The sequence below is a fragment of the Mastomys coucha genome, unplaced genomic scaffold (genome assembly GCF_008632895.1).
Source record: "Mastomys coucha isolate ucsf_1 unplaced genomic scaffold, UCSF_Mcou_1 pScaffold23, whole genome shotgun sequence".
In the NCBI taxonomy this organism is placed as follows: domain Eukaryota; kingdom Metazoa; phylum Chordata; class Mammalia; order Rodentia; family Muridae; genus Mastomys; species Mastomys coucha.
In genome coordinates this window covers 3,599,754-3,623,478 of record NW_022196906.1, presented here as the reverse complement: position 1 = coordinate 3,623,478, position 23,725 = coordinate 3,599,754, and the positions used below count along the sequence as shown (strand labels likewise).

Sequence of the window (23,725 nt, the reverse complement as noted above, 5' to 3'; positions counted from 1 at the left end):
GGTATGTCAGAGTCTTGGCACCTCCATTCTACCACCTTAGGGAGTCCTTAGAATTAGCCTGACCTGGGTGCTTTCCTCTTGTCTCCACACAGTTTGGTCTAGGTGACATGGTAATATAACATAAAGAGTTTGAGAACGATCGTGAAAGGCTGGGCACTTATGCCCAAACTTGTTACTGACAATGTGAGAGATCAGCTCCTTCTGAAATGTTACAGGCACCCAGGCTTTAGTCTGGCAGCACAGGACTGAGTTGCTTGAGGACTTTCTCAAGTTTCAGATGTCCTAGTTTACTGTTTTCTGTTTACATAATGTCCACACTTCAGAAATGTCACTGTCTTATGCTGTGAAGCGGCACTGTGACCATGGCAAGTTTTATAAAGGAAAACATTTAATTGAGGCTGGCTTACAGTTCAGACTTTCAGATTATTGCCATCATGGCAGGAAAAATGGTAGCATCTAGGCAGACATGGTCCTGGAGAGGTAGCAAAGAGTTCTACATCCCAATAGGCAGGCAGCAAGAAGAGAGAAGGATACTGGGCCTGGCTTGAGCATGTGACACCTCAAAGCGCACCCCTAATGACACGCTTCCTCCAATAAAACCACATCTACTCCAACAAAGCCATCTCTCCTAATTGCACCACTCCCTATGAACTGGTGGGAGCCATTTTCATTCAAACCATCATAGTCACACTGAATTTTCTCTTTGACTATGAACTAAAGAGAAGAGCTCTGGATTCCTCTGTTAACACAGGGCAAGAGCTCTAGCATGTTTGTATGTAGGAATGTGAATTATATCCACTAATACACTGGGCAGTCTACACCAGTACTTATAATTCGTATCCACACACATATATGTATGCATATGTGTATTATATTTATGAAGTTCTTATTGTTAAACTCAGGCAGGCAATGCCTTAGGCCAGAACAATATAGTTTAGTGATGAGGAACAAGCCACAAAACAATGCAGTTTGTTTTTTCTGCTTCCTAACATTACAACGATGGAAAAGCTTACTCAACATTTCTTAACCTAAAAGATGTGTTAATAACAACATGTGAAGCAATGCTTTAAGGTGTGAATGGCAGGATTGGGTGTGATGTTCACATGATAAATGTTTATATCACAGGTTTGAACACAATTACATCTGTAACCTTTTTTACATGACAGAGTCAGACGACCAAAACTACAGGGTGGAGGCAGTCCATGCACTGGTTCACAAATTGCCAGAGAAAAACAGAGAGATGCTGGACATCTTGATAAAACACCTTCTCAAGTAATTCTGTGACTCACAATGTTCTTTTAATGACTTGCTATTCTTATTAAGATAAGCTTGTTAATGTCTTTTTTGAAATAAATGATGCTGTTATGTGATTGCTGTTGTAATTGGACTCCCTTGAGTGAGCTTTAGAAAATGGTATGCAGTTTGTTTTTAAGATATGTGTTTGTCTATGTGTCAATATGGATGTCTCCAATATGCAGATAATTGTGTCCACTGTGACCATTAAAATAGTGATGAAATATTTCATGTCAACTTGGAAATGTATTTCTAGTTCTTTTAAGTGTGCTAGAATAGTGAGTTTGAAAATCAGTGTTAGATATGACTAAGGTCAGCAAGTTCCTACAGGTCATATTGACTCTGCAGATTATTCCTTGGGGTTCACAAAATTTTTTGTAAAGATTTTATTTCACTTAGATTAGCAGGTAAGTAAGTAGGCAGATAGATAACTTCGATGATGGACAAGTAGATGACAGATAGATGATATAGATAGATGATAAATAGATGACACATAGTTGATAGATATATAGGTAGAGAAATATAGATAGATGATAGGCAGATGATAGTAGATAGATAGATAGATGATAATAGATAGATAGATAGATGATAATAGATAGATAGACATAGGTAGGTGACAGAAGATGATAATAGATGGATGGATAGTAGATAAATAGATGGTGGATAGATAGATGAATAGATAGACAAATGAATGGATGATAGATGATAAATGGATGGATAGATGGATGGATGGATAGATGGATAGATGGATGGGTGGATAGATAGAAGGATGGATGCATGGACAGATGGATAAGCAGGTAGATAAATGGTAGGTGTAGGTAGATGGATGAATAGATAGATGGAAAAATGGTAGATGACTTTATTTGTATGATGGGATGACATGCTGTAGTGATGAATTTTTGATAAGAGCTGGTGATATAACTCAGTGGGAGAGTATGGACCTCACGTTTGCTTGTCTGAGCCACCTGAGTATCTGGGATACTGGGTTTCTATCACCAAGCCTAGATTCTTCTAAATTCAACCCCAAGAATTTTCAATAAAGTAAAATGTGTATTATATAAAAAGCTGATTCATAACTTTCATAAAAAATTTCTTTGAATCAAAATATAGTGTCAGTTCACCTACTCTTAATTATCTGTATACTAGAAGTACAATGCAGAAATACCAAACAATTGAATGTTTCTCTGGGGAAATTGCGTCTAATTCAGGCAAAACAAAACAAAACAAAACAAACAAATAAATAAAGCCCCTAAGACATATTTCCTTCAGTAATTGGGCCTTTTTTGTTATTAGCTTATATTTATATAGTGTTATTACCCAGTGATTTTTCTTTAAATCATTAAAAATACAAATTTGTATTATTATGGGAGATGGCATGAGCATGTACAATGTACCTGTGGAGTCAAAGGAGATCATTCCGGAATCTGTTCTCTCTATCTATCTTGGGGCCCAGGTATCTAACTCAGGTCATCAAGTTTGCATATCAGAAACATTTTACCCTCTGAACCATTTTACGAGGCCTCTTAAGTCCTTAATTGACATAGATCAACATAGCACATTGTGCCATGTGATAATTCAATGAGTATTTGTACATAGTATATAACTATGAGATAAAGTTAATTATTACTATTGTCTTAAATATTTGTCAATTCTGTAGGGAGCCTAGGGTGAAGAGGAGAAGGCAAGCTCAGTAAGAGGTGCCAAAATACAGTAGGATGGAGAGGATAAGTCTCATTCTACTGCACAGCAATGCGACCTCTGCAGTAAAGCAATTAATTATCAGTCTTATAAATACCGTTCTCCCTTTTTGATCTATTTTCTACTCAAACACATTGGGGAATAAGCAGGACTGACCAGGGAAATTACCCTCTAGAGACATATATAGCTTAATTTTTTTGTACACCAATGCTGATGGAAAAAAAGAACATTTCATGCCTACTGAAACTTTACATTAAGAGTTTATGTTCTTTATTTTCAGAGTATCACTACATAGCCAACAAAATCTCATGACCATCTCGAATCTTGGTGTCATATTTGGTCCAACCCTGATGAGAGCACAGGAGGAAACCGTGGCCGCCATGATGAACATCAAGTTTCAGAACATAGTGGTAGAAATCCTGATTGAGCACTATGAGAAGGTACCCGGGACCCTCCTCACACTGCCAACTCTATCTTAAGGACACTTGTATTGTCTGTGAGCTTTCCTTTGTGATCTGAGATTTCTGTAAAGTACACATCTTGTCAGTTCCTTAAATTACTCTATGGGGACTTTGATTCTTTCTGTCAACTATTTATTCAGTGTTTCAGAGTCCAATTAATAGCTCAACTCTTCTCCTACCATGGATGTTTAAAGTTCCCTTCTTTAGTGAGCATGAGTTAATCCATACTCAATGCATGGATTAGGAAGGTACTGTAACATTACTTGTGTTTAAGTGTGGTTTAGTCCTCTCTCTTTACTCCTCTGGAATTAGACTGTACAGTAATTCCAATCTGTATAGTAATTCCAATATTTTTAATTAAAATAATGAGATCAGATGTGGCCATACACATGTATGATCTTAGACCTTGAGAATCTGAATCATGGTCTTGTGTTTAAAGCTCATTTGGGATACATGCAAAAGCCTGTCTCAAAATGAGGGATGGGGGATGCTTGGAAAGTGGAGTCTTAGATAATTGAAGTCTCCCATAAAAAGGTTTCCCTAAAAATGTAAGTTCTTGGAGTATCTATGGAAATGAGAACTTGTAAAAGCCAGATTAAGTAGACTTAGCAAATTCAGCCCATTATGTCTGATCTGCTTCTTCTAAGAGAATGAGCCCATCCTTTCCTAATGACTACACAATGATGTCCTTAGTCATTACATAGGTTGCAAGCTCACAGTCCCATTAAGTAGCCACATCTGAAGACTGTACTCCTTCTATTTCTGAAAGCTAGCCCCACCTCTGTACAGCCCAGAGCCCTTAGCATCTCAGGACCTTCCCCCGCACTACAAGGAGCTACTCCACAGGAAGCCACATAGGACCAAGTTTCCCCCAGGTTATACTTTCCTGAAATGAAAGCAACAAGGAAAGAACAGTGCATTGTGAATGGAGGTTCTAGGTATAGACATTTGCTCATATTTGATGGGTTCCCTAAAGATATCAGGGATCTCATTTTCACCATAAGCAATGGGGAACAGCAAAGATGAAACCCCAGAGTACAGTAGATGCAAAAGAAAGCAATAGCTTTTGTATCAGGCCTCTCCTGCGCGGCTAGGATGCTTTTCATAGCCACAGAAGTGTCTATTGTGTGGGATGCACAGGACAGTTTCATTCTTTCTTGACCTCAGTCCATTTTTCTCCTCTGTAGATTTTTCATACTGCCCCAGACCCAAACATTCCTCTTCCTCAGCCTCAGTCTCGATCTGGATCCCGAAGGACCCGTGCCATCTGCCTGTCCACAGGTTCTCGGAAGCCCAGAGGGAGGTACACACCGTGCCTGGCAGAGCCTGACAGTAAGTGTGCTGCTTGCAGGGAGTGGCTCTCTTTATTCTTCCGTTTATTCTGACTTCACTTCTTTGGTAATTAGGAATAATTAGATGTTCTTGTGGTGATTTTTTTCCCCCTAGCACCCCTCTTCTAGAACTGAGACAGTCCCTATCGGCTTCATGGTAATGTTCCTTGGACAAGCAAATTTATTGTTGCTACAGAGAGAAAAAGAAGTAGTTTGCTCACTGCTCTTTTATCTGTGGCTGTGATTAAGGACACTGGGTGCTACTTGTGGCAGGTTTTGTCCTGTTATCAGAGTAGCAGGTCAGAAGCTAGAGGATGTCAGACAGAACAGACATTTTACAGCTTTCCTTCACATTATGTTCTCAAAGAATCAGCTCTTGGATGTCAGACTGTCCCAACGAGCATAAGGAAATAAAAAGAAAGCCAATGGCATGCAGGAAATCACTAATTCTGAGCTAAGCCTCCAGGTAGTGTGGACCACTGCTTGAGCCTATGACAGACGTGAAACAATGGTGATTCTCATTTGATGTCTTTTCTTCTAGGCCCCAGTGTTTCCCTGTGGTTAAGATTTAATAGAAAATTGTCCAGTAAACTTTAATTTACATATATTTGCAAGATTTAGTATAATGTCTCTGACTTTTGATACTTTTAGAAACATTAAAAAATAAACCTAGTTAAATGGCAGACTAGACAAACATTGTACCCTTGAGTTATACCCCAGTCCAACAGCCAGTCTCTTGTGTCACTATATTCATAGTAGGAAAATGAAAAAAAAAATCTTTCCTTACAAAGCTCGGAGCAGCTTGTGATTTTCTGGTGAAATTCAATGGTGCCTTTGAATGACAGAGACCTGGTACCTTGTAACTCAGAGCCACCTGTGATCAGGAAAATAAAAGAAGGCAAAAATACATCTTTAATAGAAATATGTCTTTTCCACTGATTTTTAAAAATTACACAATATCATGAAGGGAGCCTATTTCTCTTACTTCTGAATCCTGTGTCAGAGGCATTTTTTGTTAACTTTGAGTGAGTCCAAAAATGCTTCAAAGATACACATTTATTCATAGGGGCAGTTCACAGTGATGGGTTAAAAAAAATCATCCTAGAGAATGTATGGAAAGTCACATTCACCGCCATCAGAGGCGGACTTTAAAGCCTTTCTCTAGGACTGAGGACTAGTCTACCATGCGAGGTAAAGGCCCACCATGCCTGTGGGGTCAGACGCCCATGAAAGGTATGATGCGCAGACTGCACTGGGGCTTTGGTGGTGCTGTTTCGTGTTAATGACTCATAGTCACCATCCTTTTGTCTGTCTCCTCCGCAGGTGACTCCTACAGCAGCAGCCCAGACAGCACTCCCATGGGCAGCATAGAGTCACTCTCCTCCCACTCCTCTGAACAAAACAGCACCACAAAATCCACTTCCTGCCAGCCCAGGGAGAAGTCAGGTGGGATTCCCTGGATTGCGGCCCCATCATCTTCCGATGGACAGAAAAGTCTGGGTCTTTGGACAACTAGTCCAGAATCAAGTTCTCGGGAAGATGCCACCAAAACAGATGTGGAGTCAGATTGCCAGAGTGTGGCCTCAGTCACTAGCCCGGGGAACGTCTCTCCTCCCATAGACCTAGTCAAAAAAGGGACCTATGGGCTCTCGGGACTGAAGAGATCCTCTGCTTCTTCCTCTCTCAGATCCATCTCTGCAGCTGAAGGTGAGTAAGCCAGAAGCCCATGCTGGGTGGCACAGTACCAGTGTTGCTGGCTGGCCGGTTCAGGGTGACTAATCAGGGATAAGATTAATGGGGAAATCACCTGAGCTTGCCTTCTTTGTTCTTGAGTTTGGGTCTTCAAACTTCTCAGCACCATGACATTTCCCACCCTGAATCTTTCCATCTTTGTAGGGTGATGTCTTGTAATTGCTGTAGATTTTGATCTCCCTAAGTGATGGGCCGCTGTACCCAAAGTACATTCTGTACCTTCCTGTTTCTTGAGGAAAAAGCTGCCTTTTGTTATGTACTGTGCTGTGTTTTTGCTATTATTTTGGCTAATAGCACCTTGCCTGTTTTCTTGGGCTTTCTTTGTAGGAAACAAGAGCTACAGTGGATCCATTCAAAGCTTAACTTCTATAGGCTCCAAAGAGTCACCCAAAGCCACTCCAAACCCAGAGCTGCCTCCAAAAATGTGCAGGAGATTAAGGCTAGACAATGCCTCCAGCAATGGCTACCAGCGGCCTGGCTCAGTGTGAGTTAGAATGAGTTCATATTCACTGTGTCTCATAATGGCATAGAGGGGTTGATTCTGTACTAACAGAATTTGGGGGTCCTATAGTCAAATGGTTCATCTATAGATCTGGTAACTTCTGTAAGACTCTGTCTACTTCAATAAGGAATGTAAAAGTTACTGTAGGCTTAGGGTATCACTAATCTCATGGGTTATTGTTTCAAAGGCTAGTCTACATTCAGAGTCATGACTTAATGTAGAATATACATACATATACATATATGTAACACATATATATGTGTTAAAGTGGTTATGGCATTGAAAGCTAGGAACCTTTCTTTTTTATTGGATATTTTATTTATTTATGTTTCAAATGTTATCCCCTTTCCAAATTTCTCCTCTGGAAACCCCCTATCTTATCTTCCCTCCCCTTGCTTCTATGATGGTGCTCATCCACCCACTCCCACCTCCCTGCCCTGGCATCCTGCTAGAAACCTTTCTATTAAAACTTTGAGCTCCCTCAATATGATTTGTTACTGACATGTGAGGGGTTTCTGTCTTCACAAGTTGAGAGACAGGGTCACAAAGGCAATCAGAAGAGGGCAGTTCTCATTAGCACAGTGCCCAGAGAATAAAGCTTGTAGAACATAGCACATAAATGGAAGCAGAAAAGGATAAAGAGGGATGAATAAGATCCTGAAGAACCAGGTTATTAAAACCCAACCAGGAAGCTCTGCTTCCGTGTTGCTAGCAGATGCTGAGCATTTCCGGTGTCTGTGAGCCCTCACTGGATGTTTTCACATGTATGGTCTCCCCTAAAGGTCTGTAGTCTCGTTGTCATCAAGATTGGCAATATGAGGGAAGCCTTCTTCATAGACCAGAACAGATGTCTAAATGTTTAAGTGCCCTGAGTTCCCTGACTGTCAAGTTCCCTATGCAGTGTTCATCTGTCATATAAGAGTCTTCCTGACATTTTCATTATTTGTTGAAGGTTTAGTAAGGCATTGTACTCTCTAAGCTCATCTCCATAGGAACGGGCTCATAAATCGTTCTGCCCATAATTGTCTTTCTGCATCTTTAGTTGTGGAGTGTGTCAGCATCCCCTGCCAGTCTCCAGAAGTCCAGCTAGATGAATTTATTTGCAAGTCTGTTTTCTTGGTGTTCAGTTAAAGCTATTAAGAGAAATTAAAATTTAGATGAATTGTCAGGGAAGAAGATAGAATATATACTTTATCCTTTAGGAGACAGAACACCTTCTGGGGTCTTTTGGTGGGGGGTTCTTCTGAGTTAGATGGAAAGTGGTCCTTAGAATTATCTGTTACAGTTCTGTGAAGAGTACTAATTAAAGGTTGGGACCAGTGAGATTGTTCAGTGGATAGAGGGGCTTGCCACCAAGCTTTAAGGACTTGAATTTCACCCCAAGGCATATATTGTGGAAGAGGAGAACTAGCTTCTAAAAGTAGTTCTATGACCTCTCCAAGCATGCAAAAAGTTATTTAATTAATAATAATTTAATGACTTAATTAGAATGATTACAAAGAAGGTTATTTAAAGGCAAATTTAGAGCCTCCTTCATGAAATTCAAATTTCTGTGTGTGAATTTATCAAGTATGTTTTAAGTGCACTTGCTCCCGTTGTTCTGTAGCCAGTACTGTAGCCAGTAGCTCCATCTTGACCTCCCCACTCTCCACACACACACTCTGTGACTAATCAAGATACAAATCAACACATTCATTTAGTACAATTTTCAGAGTTTTTTATACGTTTTGCCTTATAGCAAACACAAGAAGTGATCTTCCTCTGCAGTTAGAAAGGACAACAGCCCCTCTCGTCATGTCAACTGTGATTCTTCCTTGCTGGTTCATAGAAGCCAGTAGCATGCTTTCTGCTGGGAGACAAGTTGGAGAGAAGGTTCTCTCTACTGCGACCTCTGTTTTCAGAAGGAAAAAGGATGAGGACAGTAAGAGCCCAGGGAACAAGATGTAGGTCTATTACAGTCTCAGGCTCTGTGAGCCACAAGCTGCAGCTAGGACTCTTTCCCATCAAAGAAGAAAGCAGTTCCACTGTGGTTCCATTTTGGATGACAGTTCATAAGTGTTTTGTTTTGTTTGCACAATAGTCCTGAATATCCCATTGAACAGAATGCCTTTTCTGATGGACTTCATAAAATATGAAAATATTGTAATTCTCTAAATATTGTTTTTAAAATATTACTCAATACATTTAAAAATGTTTTTCAGAGTGGCAGCAAAGGCTCAACTATTTGAAAATGCTGGGTCACTCAAGCCAGTTTCTTCTGGACGGTATGTTCTCAAAAGCATTTACACATTAACTAAATAAAATAGCAGGGGCTTGGAGGGAGCAGTGCATTGTACTGATACAACACAATTTGTGACAGGCGTGACCTCAGTTTTTCAGAAAATGAAATAAGCCAGTGTCCAGTGGTCTTTACCAGGAAGACTATGTCTGCAAACAGCATTGTATCAGATTGTTCCCATGATTCCTTTCCTATAAAATGCTGGGGAAAGAATCCTAGCTGGACTGTAACTCAGTTGAGGAGTGCTTGCCTGCCATACACAGGCCCTGATTTGCTCTCCAGCCCACCGTAAACGAGATGTGGTAGTGAGCACCTATAATCCTAGGGAACAGGAGGTGAAGTCATGAGGATCAGAAGTTGAGCATCATTCTTGGCTACATGACAAGTTTCAGGCCAGCCTGGAATACATGAGGCCCTGCTCCCACTCTTGTCCTAAAGAAGGATTGTAAACAAATTTTCTAAGAATGGAAATCACTGTAACTTGTCTCAGGACATGTCTAATGATAGTAATTTTTGGATCAATGATCAAAAACATACTTTTGACTTTTGAAAGTTATTGCCTCTCTCATAAAGTTATTTATGGAAAGAATCATCCATAAATTGCTACATAATGTAGCACACTATTGCAGCGCTAACTAGCCAGTGAGCCTCTGTTCCTTCTGGATGGTAGCACACTATTGGAGCGCTAACTAGCCAGTGAGCCTCTGTTTCCTCTGGATGGTAGCACACTATTGCAGCGCTAACTAGCCAGTGAGCCTCTGTTCCTTCTGGATGGTAGCACACTATTGCAGCGCTAACTAGCCAGTGAGCCTCTGTTTCTTCTGGATGGTAGCACACTATTGCAGCGCTAACTAGCCAGTGAGCCTCTGTTCCTTCTGGATGGTAGCACACTATTGCAGCGCTAACTAGCCAGTGAGCCTCTGTTCCCTCTGGATGGTAGCACACTATTGCAGCGCTAACTAGCCAGTGAGCCTCTGTTTCCTCTGGATGGTACTTGGCTCTGTTTCCAGCCTTGTGGATCTCTCCTTGCAGCTTCTGTCTCAAGTTTCAGTTTCCTCATTCTCTCCAAGTTCCTCTAATCTGCAGAGAACTTTGGTTTAAATTTGAATAATGGAATTGCTAGAAAGTGGCCACTTTCCCAAAGTTTTCTCATTAGAGGAGGTATTCTATATAAGCATATAAATGAGCTTACTTATAGGATAAACCTGCCTCACCCTATGATCCTTTCAAATATACTGGGGCATTTCTGAGCTTCCACAACTGGATAGTTGCTGTGTATATGTGTGTGTATGTGTATGTGTATGTATATGTGTATATGTCTTCTGGAAGTTACTTAACCAAAGCTTCTTGGTGTTAATTTTTGATTTTTGATTATATTATACTCATGCTGTTGTTTATTGTTTTTTTTTCTTTTTTGTCAATTTTACAAAAATATGTGAACTTCCTGGCAAGCCTGTCTTAAGCACACCCAATCCTATGACATCATCCGCTCTGTGAGAGTCAAAGCTCATGCTCTTGCAAGTCATTCCATAGAGCTTTAACAAAATAAGCCAGGCCTGTCTACCTGTTCTCAGTAGGCTAATTAAAGAGACAGGTAAAAGAGAAAACCAGAAATATAAGATTTATATTTAATTCGGGAAGAGGAACATTCGGGAAGAGGAACAAAGAGGCTTGATGACATCCCCCAACAAGACCCTTCTTTGGGGTGTGATAAAAGAGAAAAGCAGAAATATAAGATTTATTCAATGTGGACTCATTCGGGAAAAGGAACAAACAAAGAAGCCTGATGACATCCCCCAACAAGACCCTTCTTTGGGGTGTGATAAAAGATTTGTGTTTAAAGAGAGGGCAAGAGATATATATGTATAACAAAGAAGTCTTTGTCAAGGAATGACCTGCCCCATCTTTGACTGTCTCTTACAAGGTGGTCTGCTAAGTTGTCAGAAGTGTGTAAAATCTCTCCCAGGAGGAGAAGGGCCCCTCTGGGGATACCAGGCTTCTGCTTTTTCCACTGTTGCCTGGAGGAATTCCAGGTCCTTGGGGGCCCCATTGTTTCAATAGTCTGACAACCAAAGGGAACACAAGTGTTCCCCTGAGGATACTTTCTGCCTGGATGGTTATAGGCACATGCTAGTTATTAGGGATAACAATGACCTACTTGGCCAAAGCATGAAGTACAGTTTGCATGTTGGTTTTCGGTTTGTCTAGTTTGAATTCCTATGTGCAATCATACTGCTACTTTTGTAGGATGAATGCTGCACTGTATGAAGTCCATGCCAGAATGCTCACACATACCAGTCTAGGTATGCTTCCTTCCAGAGAAGGCACAGGATACTGAGACACCATGCCCCAACAAACATAATTTCCATTTCTTTGAGGTTGTTGTTGCCTCAGTGTAGAGACTTAACCTTGTACTTCTGCCTGTCTATCCTGCAGAGGCTCTCAATCTGTGAATTGTAACTACTTTAACAGGGGTCACATATCAGATATTCCGTATATCAGATATTCACATTATGCTTCATAACAGTAGCAAAATTGAAGCTATGAAATAGCAATGAAATAATTTTATGGTTGGGGGCTCCCCACAGCATGAATTGTATCGAAGCATTAGGAAGGTTAAGAGCCAATAGTGGAATTGCTCCACTAGGTGGAGCCTTTCTATTATGAAGCGCTAAGTAGTCTTCATGTTAAGTAAAACCTGAACAGCAAGCCTCTTCTCTTTCCATTAAAAAATTGGTTCTGAGACCTTTTCTGCAATGCACAAAATTCATGGCTATTTGGCGTTTCATACACCATGCATAGCATTTGCATAATACTTACTTGTATCTGCCTTGATATAGCCATCACTATAATATTTAAAATACCTAATGTATACATGCTTTGTAAACAGATATTATATCTGTCTTGACTAGGAAATGTTCACATGAAAAAGATCTGTATGTTTTCAAGTGAGATACATTATTATTTTTTCTGAATACTTTACTGTGATTGGTTGAATACACGTTTGAGGAAGAGCCTTAAGGAGGCAAGTACTATAGTTTTAAAGATAATCCATGAGCATTAGCAAAGCAAGCTGCTAGTGAAGTCTCAGAAGACTGTCCTATGATGAAGGCACACTTTTAATAAACAGCCTATGCATTTGTAATAATTCCGTACCTTCTAAAGCTGAAATCAACTTCAAACAGGCTTCAGCAGAGATGTCTAGGTTACCTTCATCAAACAATCCAAATACCTATGGACTGTGTTCTTAATATTTACTGAGACATATACACTGTGGACCATACATCACTCTCAGGGTCAGATGGACCTTCATTCAAACTTTTGAGCCACCATTTGTAGTGTTGCACAGTTACACATTTTAGATGTTTATGTTTTTATTTATTTATTTATTTATTTTTATTAGATATTTTCTTTATTTACATGTCATATGATATCTCCTTTTCTAGTTTCCCCTCTGGAAAAAATGATATAAAATTCAAAAACAAACAAAAACAAAATAAAACCCTGTTCCCTCCCCCCTCCCCCTGTTCAACACCCCACCCTCTCCCACTTCCTGGCCCTGGCATTCCCCTATACTGGGGCACAGAACCTTCACAGAGCCAAGGGCCTCTCCTCCCACTGATGACCTACTAGGCCATACTCTGCTACATAAGCTGCTGGAGCCATTAGTCCTACCATGTGTACTTTTTGTTTGGTGGTTTAGTCCCTGGGACTTAGTTCTAAGTGTACTAGTTAGTTCATATTGTTTTTCATCCTAAGGGGCTGCAAACCCTTCAGCTCCTTGGGTTCTTTCTCTAGCTCCTTTATTGGAAACCCTGTACTCAGTCCAATGAATGACTATGAGTCTCTACATCTGTATTAGTCAGGTACTGTCAGAACCTCTCAGAAGACAGCTATATCAGGCTCCTGTCATCCAGCACTTGCTGGCATCCACAATATTGTCTGGATTTGATGATTGAATATGGGAAGGATTCCCAGGTGGAGCAGTCTCTGGATTGTCCTTCCTTCAGTCTCTGCTCCACACTTTGTCTCTGTAATTCTTTCCATGGATATTTTGTTCCCCCTTTTAAGAAGGAACAAAGTATTCACACTTTGGTCTTCCTTCTTCTTGAGTTTCTTGTGGTTAGTGGGTTGTACTTTGTGTATTCCAATCTTCTGGGCTAATATCCACTTATCTGTGAGTGCATACTATGTGTGTTCTTTTGTGATTGGGTTATCTCACTCAGGATGATATTCTCCAGATCCACCCTTTTCCCTAAGAGTTTCATAAATTCATTGATGTTTATGTTTTCTATCTAAAATGAAGCTCATAATTCTGCACTTACCAAAATGGCTGTGAATATATACAACATTTCTGAAATATATGGCTGATCCCTTGGAGGCTGTCTCTACTTCAATTATAACTATTATTGTGATTATTGAAGTTAGATGTATGACATATTCAAGTTTCTAATGATTGTGTTTCTGAATTTGAAACACATCAGACTCTTCTGGTATCTTATTGTTTTGTTGAGTGAAACTGAATTCCACATGAGACTCTTTCCCTGACTGATCTCCCCCATACCTGCTTGGTGTTCCTTCTAAGGAGCTCAGAGAGACTCCTGTTGTGGGCACTGCGAGCTGACAGAGTGAGTGGAAGTAGGGAATGTCAAGACATCATTTTAGTGGATGGGCTTGAGCCAAACAACAAACAAACAAACAAACTAAAAAACAGCTTCACCTCTAAGAACCATGTGGATTCAGGCTGCCACAAAAATCCATAAAGATGTACACAAATCACTCAAGTGGCTTTTCAGAAACTGAGGAAGGGAGAGTTGACCATGCTTGGTGGAATGGTTGAGACTCAGGAGGACCCAAAAGTTGTCAGTAGGACTTTTCAGGGATGTGATCAACATTGACACATGCTTGGAGAATACAAGTAATAGGTAGGAAGAGAAGGATGCTGAGCATCTGAGGATATGGTGAGAGTGTTGCAAACAGGTGCTGGGAGAAGAAAGCATGGGGTTCTATGGAGCAGAGAAACCTGTAGCAAGTAGTGGCTCTGCATACAGGGAGGTGCCAGAGCTTAGAGAATGAAAAAGGGAGAGCTGCAGTCGTCTTGGGAAAGTGTTTTCACTTTTGAACCAGGCAAAGATCAATGGAGAGTGTTGGGAAGAAAGCCTGACCTGCAGTAGTAGAAGTTAAAAAGAATGTCAAGATCGCTAGAACACCGTTGAAGGTTCTGATGATTGTGTGATTTCCTTCTGCTTGCTCTGGAGATAATAGGGATAGTAGGTAACCAGAATGGGAAGCTGAGAGGTTGTAGGGTGCCAGGGAAGCTATCATGTTAATAAAGCCAGAAATGTCCTTGTCTTGGGCGTTGCTGGTAGAAGACATGGAGGGTGGAGTCAGGGGTGTGGCAAGTCTTTTGGGATATGACTGAATGTGGCAGAGGAGAGGGGACTTATCTGGTGACTTCCTCTCTGACCAGCCTTGGTTGATGGAGCTTTAGTGTTGACTCTGGTGTATCTAAACCAGATTTCCTACAAAAGCCCCAAATTCTAGCTGATCTTAAGACAGAGGCTCTGCCTGCACATTTGGTGCTGGCTGTAGAAGTTTGCTGTTGTTGCTTTTAAGAGGCGATATGAATACCTTTTTGGGTTGCAAGGCATCCACTGGCGTCCATCATCACCCAATGAGGTGACAGATGCTGGCTGTTCATCAGCAACCCCCACTGTTACTCTTCTAATATCACACATACTCAACATATTTACTGTATCTTCTGAGTATAAGGTAACCTGAAAATTAAACTGGGGGAAAGAACCAAAACTGAAACAAAAGCAAAAACAAAACCACAGCAAAAGAAGTGTGATCAGCAGCTTTCTAACAAACCACAGTACATTTTTGTTGTTGTCATTTTTCAAGACTGGGATTTTCTTTGTAGCTCTGGCTGTTGGGGAACTGCTCTGTAGTCCATGCTGGCCTTGATCTCCCAGATGCTGGAAATAAAGGCATGCAACCACCACTGCTCAGCCAGATCACAGCATATTTAAAACCAGCCCATGCTGTTGGTTACCAGTTGTGTTGCCTCTTTAGGATGTGTTGTGTAGAAACACAAGAAGAGTTTGCAATGTGTCAGTGATGCACAGGGTGTGATCTTGTCACAACAGGATCACACAGTTTGTGAAGAATACATTGATGTGGGCCTGTTTGTACTTGTCTTTATGTTAACATTAATTAAGAGTAGTTTTAGCAACTTGATATGCCAGATTGAATATCAAGAATGCCCTCCCCTTTTCTGAGACAAGAGGTCCGAGGAAGGGTAAGGTGAGAGGGAGGGACTGAGAGGAGGGAGGGAGGGGAAGCTGTTCTTATGATATAGAGTAAATAAATAAATTAGTTTTAAAAAGTAGTTTTAGTTATATTTGTATTGAATGTTTTTTTTTATAAACTGCTTTGATCTTTCAGCCAAGCCAAAGCCATGTACTCCTGCAAAGCAGAGCACAGCCATGAGCTGTCCTTCCCCCAGGGGGCCATCTTTTCCAATGGTGAGTATCTCTGTCATTTACTTAAGTGACTCATTTGGAGGAGTATAAAGGAACAGTAGCACAGTTAGACAGGGTTCCAATTCCATCCCAAACCCAAGGTCTCTGATCTGACTCGGTGAACACATCTTTCTAGATCCCAGCCTCCATCACAGGAGCCTGTACTCACAAGACAGACAGGGTAGTGCACTCCTGAAGTTGACAAGGAGGACCACTAGTTTGAGGACAGCCAGAGCTACATAATGAGTCTTACAAAGCGAGCCTGGAAAATATATTGTGTTTACAAAAACATACAGAAGGGGGCTATTTTAGATAAATATAGTTTGTTTAATTGATTGTGTATGTCCAAAGAACCTTCCAACTTTAGAGAGGCAATATTAACATGAGTGCATAAATTCTTAGCTGATTTGCAGTAATTATTTGAAGCTAGTGTCATCGGAGTAACATTTATTTGTTTCTTTCTTTGACCAGTACACCCATCGGTGGAGCCAGGGTGGCTAAAGGCAACTTATGAAGGCAGAACAGGACTAGTCCCTGAAAACTACGTTGTCTTCCTCTAATAGTATTAGTGGATGGCAGTATCTTCATGGTATCCATGGTAACACATAATAAGTGCTATAATTTTATCTGACACAGATATGAGGGACCAGCCACTAAAAGAAACATCTATGTGTCTCAAGTTTTTCACCAGCAGACTATGTAGCTCCCATGATGGAAAGAGAAACACAAATATTTGCATCATAGCCGTTCTTTTGGCTGTTTTCTTACTTTTAAAAAAATGCCTGCTTTTTTTGGATAAGAAGTGATTTTCAACAGAGTCTGCTTTCTCTAGCAGTTGCAGAAATCTTAGGTCCTGAGCTCAGTTCTGCATACTCAAAATTTGGAAGTCAGAAATCTGCTGTACCCATGTTAAGATCTGTTCCTTTTTGCCTGATAGTCTCTGGGGAACCTTGAAATCATTACTTTAAAATGTAATTTAAATTGTTCAGTTATTATTTTTGTTTTTTTTAGTATACTGTTTTTATGTGTGATTATTTTGCTGGTCCTAAACATTTCAAGAAAATCAGTCTTTGTTTTATCATAACTCTATTTTATTTGTTTTCTACAATGATAGTATTTGAAAGCAATAATGTATATGAAGTCTGTAACATAAGCAGAGTATAAGTCAAACACTGATTCTTCCATAAGCAGTCCATCCAGAATAGTAGATGGCTTCTCTGGCTTCCGAGCAAAAGTCAGAGAAACAAGTCTATAAAGCCTGGAAGTGAATCATTTGTTGCAGGCTGGATTTGACTTGTGAAGCACAGATAAACAACCCTTCCTTTAGACGTCATGTAAACCTATCTTGGGACGTTTATAAAAATTCCATTAAATCACACGTGTTAATAAATCACATGTGCATATCTTTTGCTTCCTGTCAGTATCGTCACATTGTAGTGACTATTGTGGGTGAACTGTAAAGGTTTGGTGTAGCATGTAGCCCACTTGAAATGCCCCCAACTATTTTACTGATAGGGAAGCTTGGGCCTCAGGTGCTATTGTATAAATAATAAAGGCATTGTTTGCAAATCTGAGTTGGGAAACTGTGCCTTCTAAACCTTTCTGAGTGGAAATAGGAAACAAACACCAAACCACTCGATTCTTAGACCACAAAGTCTGTTTTTTTAAAAAAAGATTTATTTATTTATATGAATATTTTGTCCACATGTGTGTATGTGTACTACAGGTATGCCTTTTGTACATGAAGGTCAGAAAAGGGAGGTGGATAGTTTTGAACTGGAGTTACAGAGAGTACAGAATACTAATGGGACTTCAAATGGGGTCATCTGGAAGAGCAGCAAGTGCTTCTAACCACTGAGCCATCTCTGTAGCACCAGACCACAGAGTTTAAAAGCAAGACATCATAGTTAACAGGAATGGGATTTACAAGGTTTTCTTCTATGGCATTTAGCCATAGCCTTTCCTATGAATTCCACTGGATTATAACAGTCATACAGCAGAGAGGTATTTACTCTCCATTATTATACTATCAACAAAGGGCTCTATATCAGCCACTTCTTTTACTATAAACTATTTCAATAATTCCAGCATAAAATTCCTATGAATATCTACAATCACAAAAAGCTTTTCTTCCCCATAGCCTAAAATGTGGTTTCACCAGAGAATCTTCACATGGCCTTGTTATCTAACTGATGTCTTCAGTGTGTTCTCTAGTTCATAGACACTCAAATGTCTAAAGAGCCTATAGTTTCAGTTCATTCTGCATTTACATCAGAATTTTTAGAGAAAACAATTAGAGTATATACAAAATGCTGTACATCAGTGAATCTATGCTTTTAACTGAAATAAGATAATGGATTAGAATTAACAAGTAGAGAGTAACAGTTGAGGGACAAATGCATGCAGAAATAACACCAGTGAACTGAAGGCAATGGGTGGAAAGCATCTCATAAAGACTATGACCTGAGAGGAAAATGATGGAGGTTTGGCTCTTTCTTTTTCTTTCCTCCTGATTGTAGTCCTTGTGCATTGCAGAGAGGTATTGCTACCCCCCTTGGTCAAGGTGGAGCATGGTGGCTTTTAGTGTACTAGTCACATTGCTGTCTTTGGTAACCATTTTATGGAACAAAAGGCAGCTTTGATAATGCACCAGTAGCCTATCTACAGGGCTTTCTGTTGAAGCCCTTTGTCATCAACCTCTTGCATCCAGTTAGATCTGGACATCTGAAGGGAAGAAGCTGGTTTGCGCTCAAAGACCAACTTGACAGTAAAGATCCAATGTCTTTCTCCACAGCTGCTGCACAAAGAAATCCCAACTTTTCCTTTTATTTTAGAGTAGACCTGAGCATCCCTGCCTGCCCGTTGTCTGTGAGCTAAACCAACTGATGCTTACTGGGGACTTAGAGCTTAGTAGGACATGGGTATGAAATCTAGCTCTGCTTTCTGATGGTGAGATCTACTCTGTGTTATTGTTGATTAAAGTCCCTTCCCTGAAACAAGACAGAAACATGCTGGTTCATGTTGCACTTGTGCTTGCAATTATAACCTTTTAGAATTTTTTTCTTCATGTTAATTATATATGAAAGGAAACCATGATGATATATGGGAGAGAGGCTAAGGGTGTTTTTCTCCTGAAGTAAGTATCCTATAGATGAAGCATGCAGGAGCACTACAAAAATGAAGATGTGTGCTCGGGAGTGCACGGAAGGTGTGTTGGGCAGGAGAGCGTGGCCGGTGATGGAAGAGTCATGTCCCAAACTGTGATAATGTTGATGAGATGAAGAAGCTTACCTGCTCACAGACAGTGGGATGTGTTAGAACTGTCATATCCACACTCTGAAAGCTACAGTATGCACCCAAATAAATGCCTATAGTTTGATCAATGTGAGGATGGCTTCGGAGGTTGATGTAATTCCCTTGGGTGTTCTGTGCCAATACCTTTGGGTTTGAAACATTGATGTATTTGACAGGTGACTCTTGGCCTATGCTGCCATCCAACTCCATTTAGTTCATACAAGTTAGTCATTCAACTGAGCAATTTTCCATATGTATTGTGTGGCAGTATCTGAAAAGTAAAATAAACTTTCAATCTCACCAGTGTCTGTGAAGTGTGAAGGAGCATTTTCTCCTTGCTTACTGATGTGGTTCATTGTGTTATAGGCAGGCCTGAAATATTTACCAATAGCCCCATTGCTGAAAGACTTTGTCAAAGAGATGGTGGGTTAAAGAGATGAAAGATTTACTTTATATTTCTGCTAATCCCTAACTACTGAGACCCTAAGTAGTCACAATAAAAATACATGAGACTTTCTCCATTTTCTCTTTTGTAGTTACCCTTCCATACGGTGCCTGCCTTCAGAGTATGAGCTAGGCCAAGAATATATGAAAGCTCTCTGTGCTTCTGTGAAGATTCCATGCTGCTAAATTCTCTCCCAACCTCACATCCTTCTCTTCCACAGAGGCTAATTAGAAAATTTGCTCAGACCTCAGGTCAGAAAGTCAATTGGTAGCGCATCCTGAGCATGCTTTATCTAGAAAGGCCTGAGTCTTTTAGACTGTGGAATATTGTGGATAAATAAGATACCTTATGTTCTAACAGATATTCTAAAACATGCAGTGATTGCAGGGATGAGACTGAGCTCAAACCAAGAAATTCCTTTCTGGTTCATATATTTGCTATACATAGCTTAAAAGTCCTTTCAAGCAGTATTTTTAATATATACAGAGGCAAGTTTCACAGACTGGAATTTTCCAGTTGTAGAATCGCACAAGTGCTCAAAATACTATAGGTTTCAGGTTTGTGGATGAGATGCTTTCCTCAGTACCATGTTTGTGCTAAGGGTGCCTTAGCAGCTAGAGCTCAATAGGGTTTATTGTCCAATCAACTAATACCAGAAGCACACCACCTTAGGAACAGAATTTGTCTTTTCACTTCCCAATACATTTCTTACTTATAGCTCTTATCATGACCTCATGTCACTGTGTGAGACTTTTAAAATCATCTCTCAATAAAGACAAAAACAGAGGTTTGACTAGCATCCAGAAATTACTTCCCTCTTCATCAAAATGTCCTCCAAGGATCAAATTTCACTTCCTTTGTTTTTCTTTTGCTTTCCAAAATCAAAACACTTCAAAAAAAATGAGATTAGCATTTCTGAATAGTATGAATCCAGCCAGCCTCTATATTGTTGATTCAGTTAATAACACGCATTTATCAACTTCCTGACCACATTTGGCATGTTCATCCATCGTTACCACTAACTTCTTGCTTTGAGTAGTAGTAGCTTTTGGAAAAACAGACTTATGTATAACACAGTGGATTGAACACTTGAGTGATACTTTAAAAAAAAAATGTTAAGACAGTTGTATCCATCTTTTTAAGAAACCACAGTGGGAATATTGACAACACTCACTAGAAAGCACTTGGTAGGAAACAGATCAGTATTTGTACAGTGTTTATAAACATCCCTATGGGTAAGGGGCCTGGCAGGGAACGATGTCATTCTTCTCTATTCATGATAGAAAGACTGCTTGTAGGCGGGCATTTCTTAGGGTCATAGGGAGAAATCGAGTCTTTGTGCTTACTGAGCAAGCACAACAAGCAAGAAGCATTTTTCATAATTCAGGATGTTCATGAGGAGGTCTACTTGAGGAAATGAAGTATGGGAGGGAGTTGTAGCTGAGTGTACCAGGACACCTCAGTTAGATGGTGGTGTTCTTGCCATTGGCTATCTCACCCTGGTGCCTCCATTGTCTGTGCTCTCCTATGGTTGATATGAAGGCTATGGCTGAATCCACTTACCTCTCATGAAGACTGGGCACTACTCTCTGTGCCAGAACATGGTAGAGGTTTTGTGTGCTCTAGTATGTCCTCTGCCACCTATTTATTGAGGAAAATGTCATGTACTTTGCTGGATCTGAAGCATTGAGTGTTCGTATTCCATGCTTAAAACCCACAGTACCACATATGCCATTATGAACAAGGAGTCTAACAAGGAAGATATCTATGTCTTCATTCATAATCCATTTATGTAGTGTTTCAAGTTTGAGGTGCAATTGTTTATGTAAAAGTCAGATATTTAGGCACCAAACAAGGAGCTCCTTTGTAGCCATTAACATGAAGAATTAAGTAATAAATATGGTGAAAATTATAATCAATAAACTACATGCTGACTTTTTTTTGCTTGTTTTGTAGTGTTTCTGTATTTGTCTGCACTCATGTTTTCCTAATCTAAGTTGACACAATAGCTTTGCTGTACGCTTATACTGTGTCACAGTGACTTTAAAAATAAGCTATATATAAGCACATTCTAACTTGGTCTTTGCACTCTCCATTGGAAAGCATTCTGGATTTGATGTTGAGGAAGACCAAGATTTTCTGTCAGTTTGGTGTTTAGTTAAGTAGGAAATGTTATGAATACTTGGTGACCTTCTCTTTTTAAACTAGAGAGGTTAGGAGAATATTTCTCATAGTCATAATAATTCACATATCTGAGGAGAAATCAGAAATGGGCCAGGGTAACAATAACAGCCTGTGTCTGGATTTTTTTAAAGATACCTCATCTTTGAAAGCATTCAACAGTGTACTATGGAAGAAATATCCCTGTATGACTGGAGGGATGGCTCGAGATTGAGAGTGCATACTGATCTTCCAGGGAACTGAGTTATAATCCCAGCATCAATGTCTTGTAGAGGGACAGCTAAGTGTTAGAACAATGGAATTCTTAAACCTTTCAGTTCAGTTCAGGGGTCACCCCTGATGGACTCACCTGAGTGAGATTTGTAAATCTGCTCAGTCAAGTTGATCAAGTTCCTGGCAAAGTCACAAAACATAATAAATTATTGTAATAAACTCAGTGTGGCTGGTTATGGAGTAATAGAAATTAAAAGTGGGAGCAACCTGGGACATGATTCTTCCGGTTTCCGTCTGTGCACAGAGTTGACCCTGTACCACAGTGCTCCATACCCAAATACCACTAGGGAAGAGCTGGTCTCCCAAGAGTGCAAAAACAACAGTAAGCACAGGTAAGAACACCACTTCTGCTCAAATTACTGGCCCAAAAGGTACCCGCCCAGACCACAGGTACCACAGGTACCAGGCACAGGAACCAAGGATCAGTGGGAGATAGGATTCCTCCACTTTCCAACTGCACCCCAGAGCTGACCCTGTGCCACAGCTCTCCATACCCAAATTCCTCCCAAACAGAACTGGTCAGGAGTACTGACACACAGGATTTCAGGAGGGAAAAACCACAGTCAGAGATAGCAAGATCAGCTTAAACCAATGAAAACCCAAATGGTGAGAGGCAAGGGCAAGAGTATAAGCAACAGAAACCAAGACTAGTTGGCATCATCAGAAACCAGTTCTCCCACCAAAGCGAGTCCTGGAAACTCCAACACACCAAAAAAGCAAGACACTGATTTAATATCACATCTCATGATGATAATAGAGGACTTTAAGACAGACATATATAACTCCATTAAAGAAATACAGGAGAACACAGGTAAAAAGGCAGAAGCCTTTAAAGGGAAAACACTAAAAAACCCTTAAATAATTACAGGAAAACATAACCAAACAGGTGAAGGAGTTGAACAAAACCATCCAGGATCTAAAAATGAAAATAGAAATAAAAAAGAAATCACAAAGGAAAACAAGCCTGGGGATAGAAAATCTAGGAAAGAGATCATGAGTCATAGATGCAAGCATCACTAGTAGAATACAAGAGTTAGAAGAGAGAATCTAAGATGCAGAAGATATCATAGAAAACATTGACACAACAGTAGAAGAAAATGCAAAATGCAAAAAACTTCTAACCTAAAACATGCAGGAAATCCAGGACCCAATTAGAAGAACATACCTAAGGATAATAGGTATAGAAGAGAGGGAAGATTCTTTACTTAAAGAGCCAGTAAATATGTTCAACAAAATTATAGAAGAAAATTTCCCTAACTTAAAGAAAGAGATGCATATAAACATACAAGAAGCCTACACAACTCCAAATAGATTAGACCAGAAAAGAACCAAATTCACAAAACAAAGGAAGAATATTAAAAGCAGTAAGGGAAAAAGATTAAGTAACATATAAAGGCAGACCAATCAGAATTACACCAGACTTCTTACCAGAGACTATGAAAGCTAGAAGATCCTGGGCAGATGTCATACAGACCCTACGAGAACACAAATGCCAGCCCAGCATACTATACTCAGCAAAACTCTCAATTACCATAGATAGTGAAACCAAAATATTCCATGACAAAAACAAATGTATACAATATCTTTCTACAAAAATAGCCCTACAAAGGATAATAGATGGAAAACATCAGGAAACTACACCCTAGAAACAGAAAGAAAGTAATCTTCTTTCGACAAACCCAAAAGAAGATAG

The 23,725-nt window shown here is 40.0% G+C and overlaps 1 protein-coding gene across 1 annotated transcript in view; it reads left to right on the top strand.

Annotated features, from left to right (window-relative positions):
* Arhgap42 (Rho GTPase activating protein 42) overlaps positions 1 to 19,440 on the top strand; it is a 244,151-nt gene extending 224,711 nt beyond the window's left edge. Inside the window, exons 17-24 of the mRNA XM_031344323.1 lie at positions 1,167 to 1,272; positions 3,272 to 3,431; positions 4,640 to 4,784; positions 6,107 to 6,490; positions 6,863 to 7,019; positions 9,239 to 9,301; positions 15,763 to 15,842; positions 16,311 to 19,440. Of these exons, the coding sequence (XP_031200183.1) occupies positions 1,167 to 1,272; positions 3,272 to 3,431; positions 4,640 to 4,784; positions 6,107 to 6,490; positions 6,863 to 7,019; positions 9,239 to 9,301; positions 15,763 to 15,842; positions 16,311 to 16,399 (1,184 nt within the window). The 3' untranslated portion in view covers positions 16,400 to 19,440. The remainder of the gene's footprint in view (positions 1 to 1,166; positions 1,273 to 3,271; positions 3,432 to 4,639; positions 4,785 to 6,106; positions 6,491 to 6,862; positions 7,020 to 9,238; positions 9,302 to 15,762; positions 15,843 to 16,310) is intronic.
* The last annotated feature ends 4,285 nt before the right edge of the window (positions 19,441 to 23,725 follow it).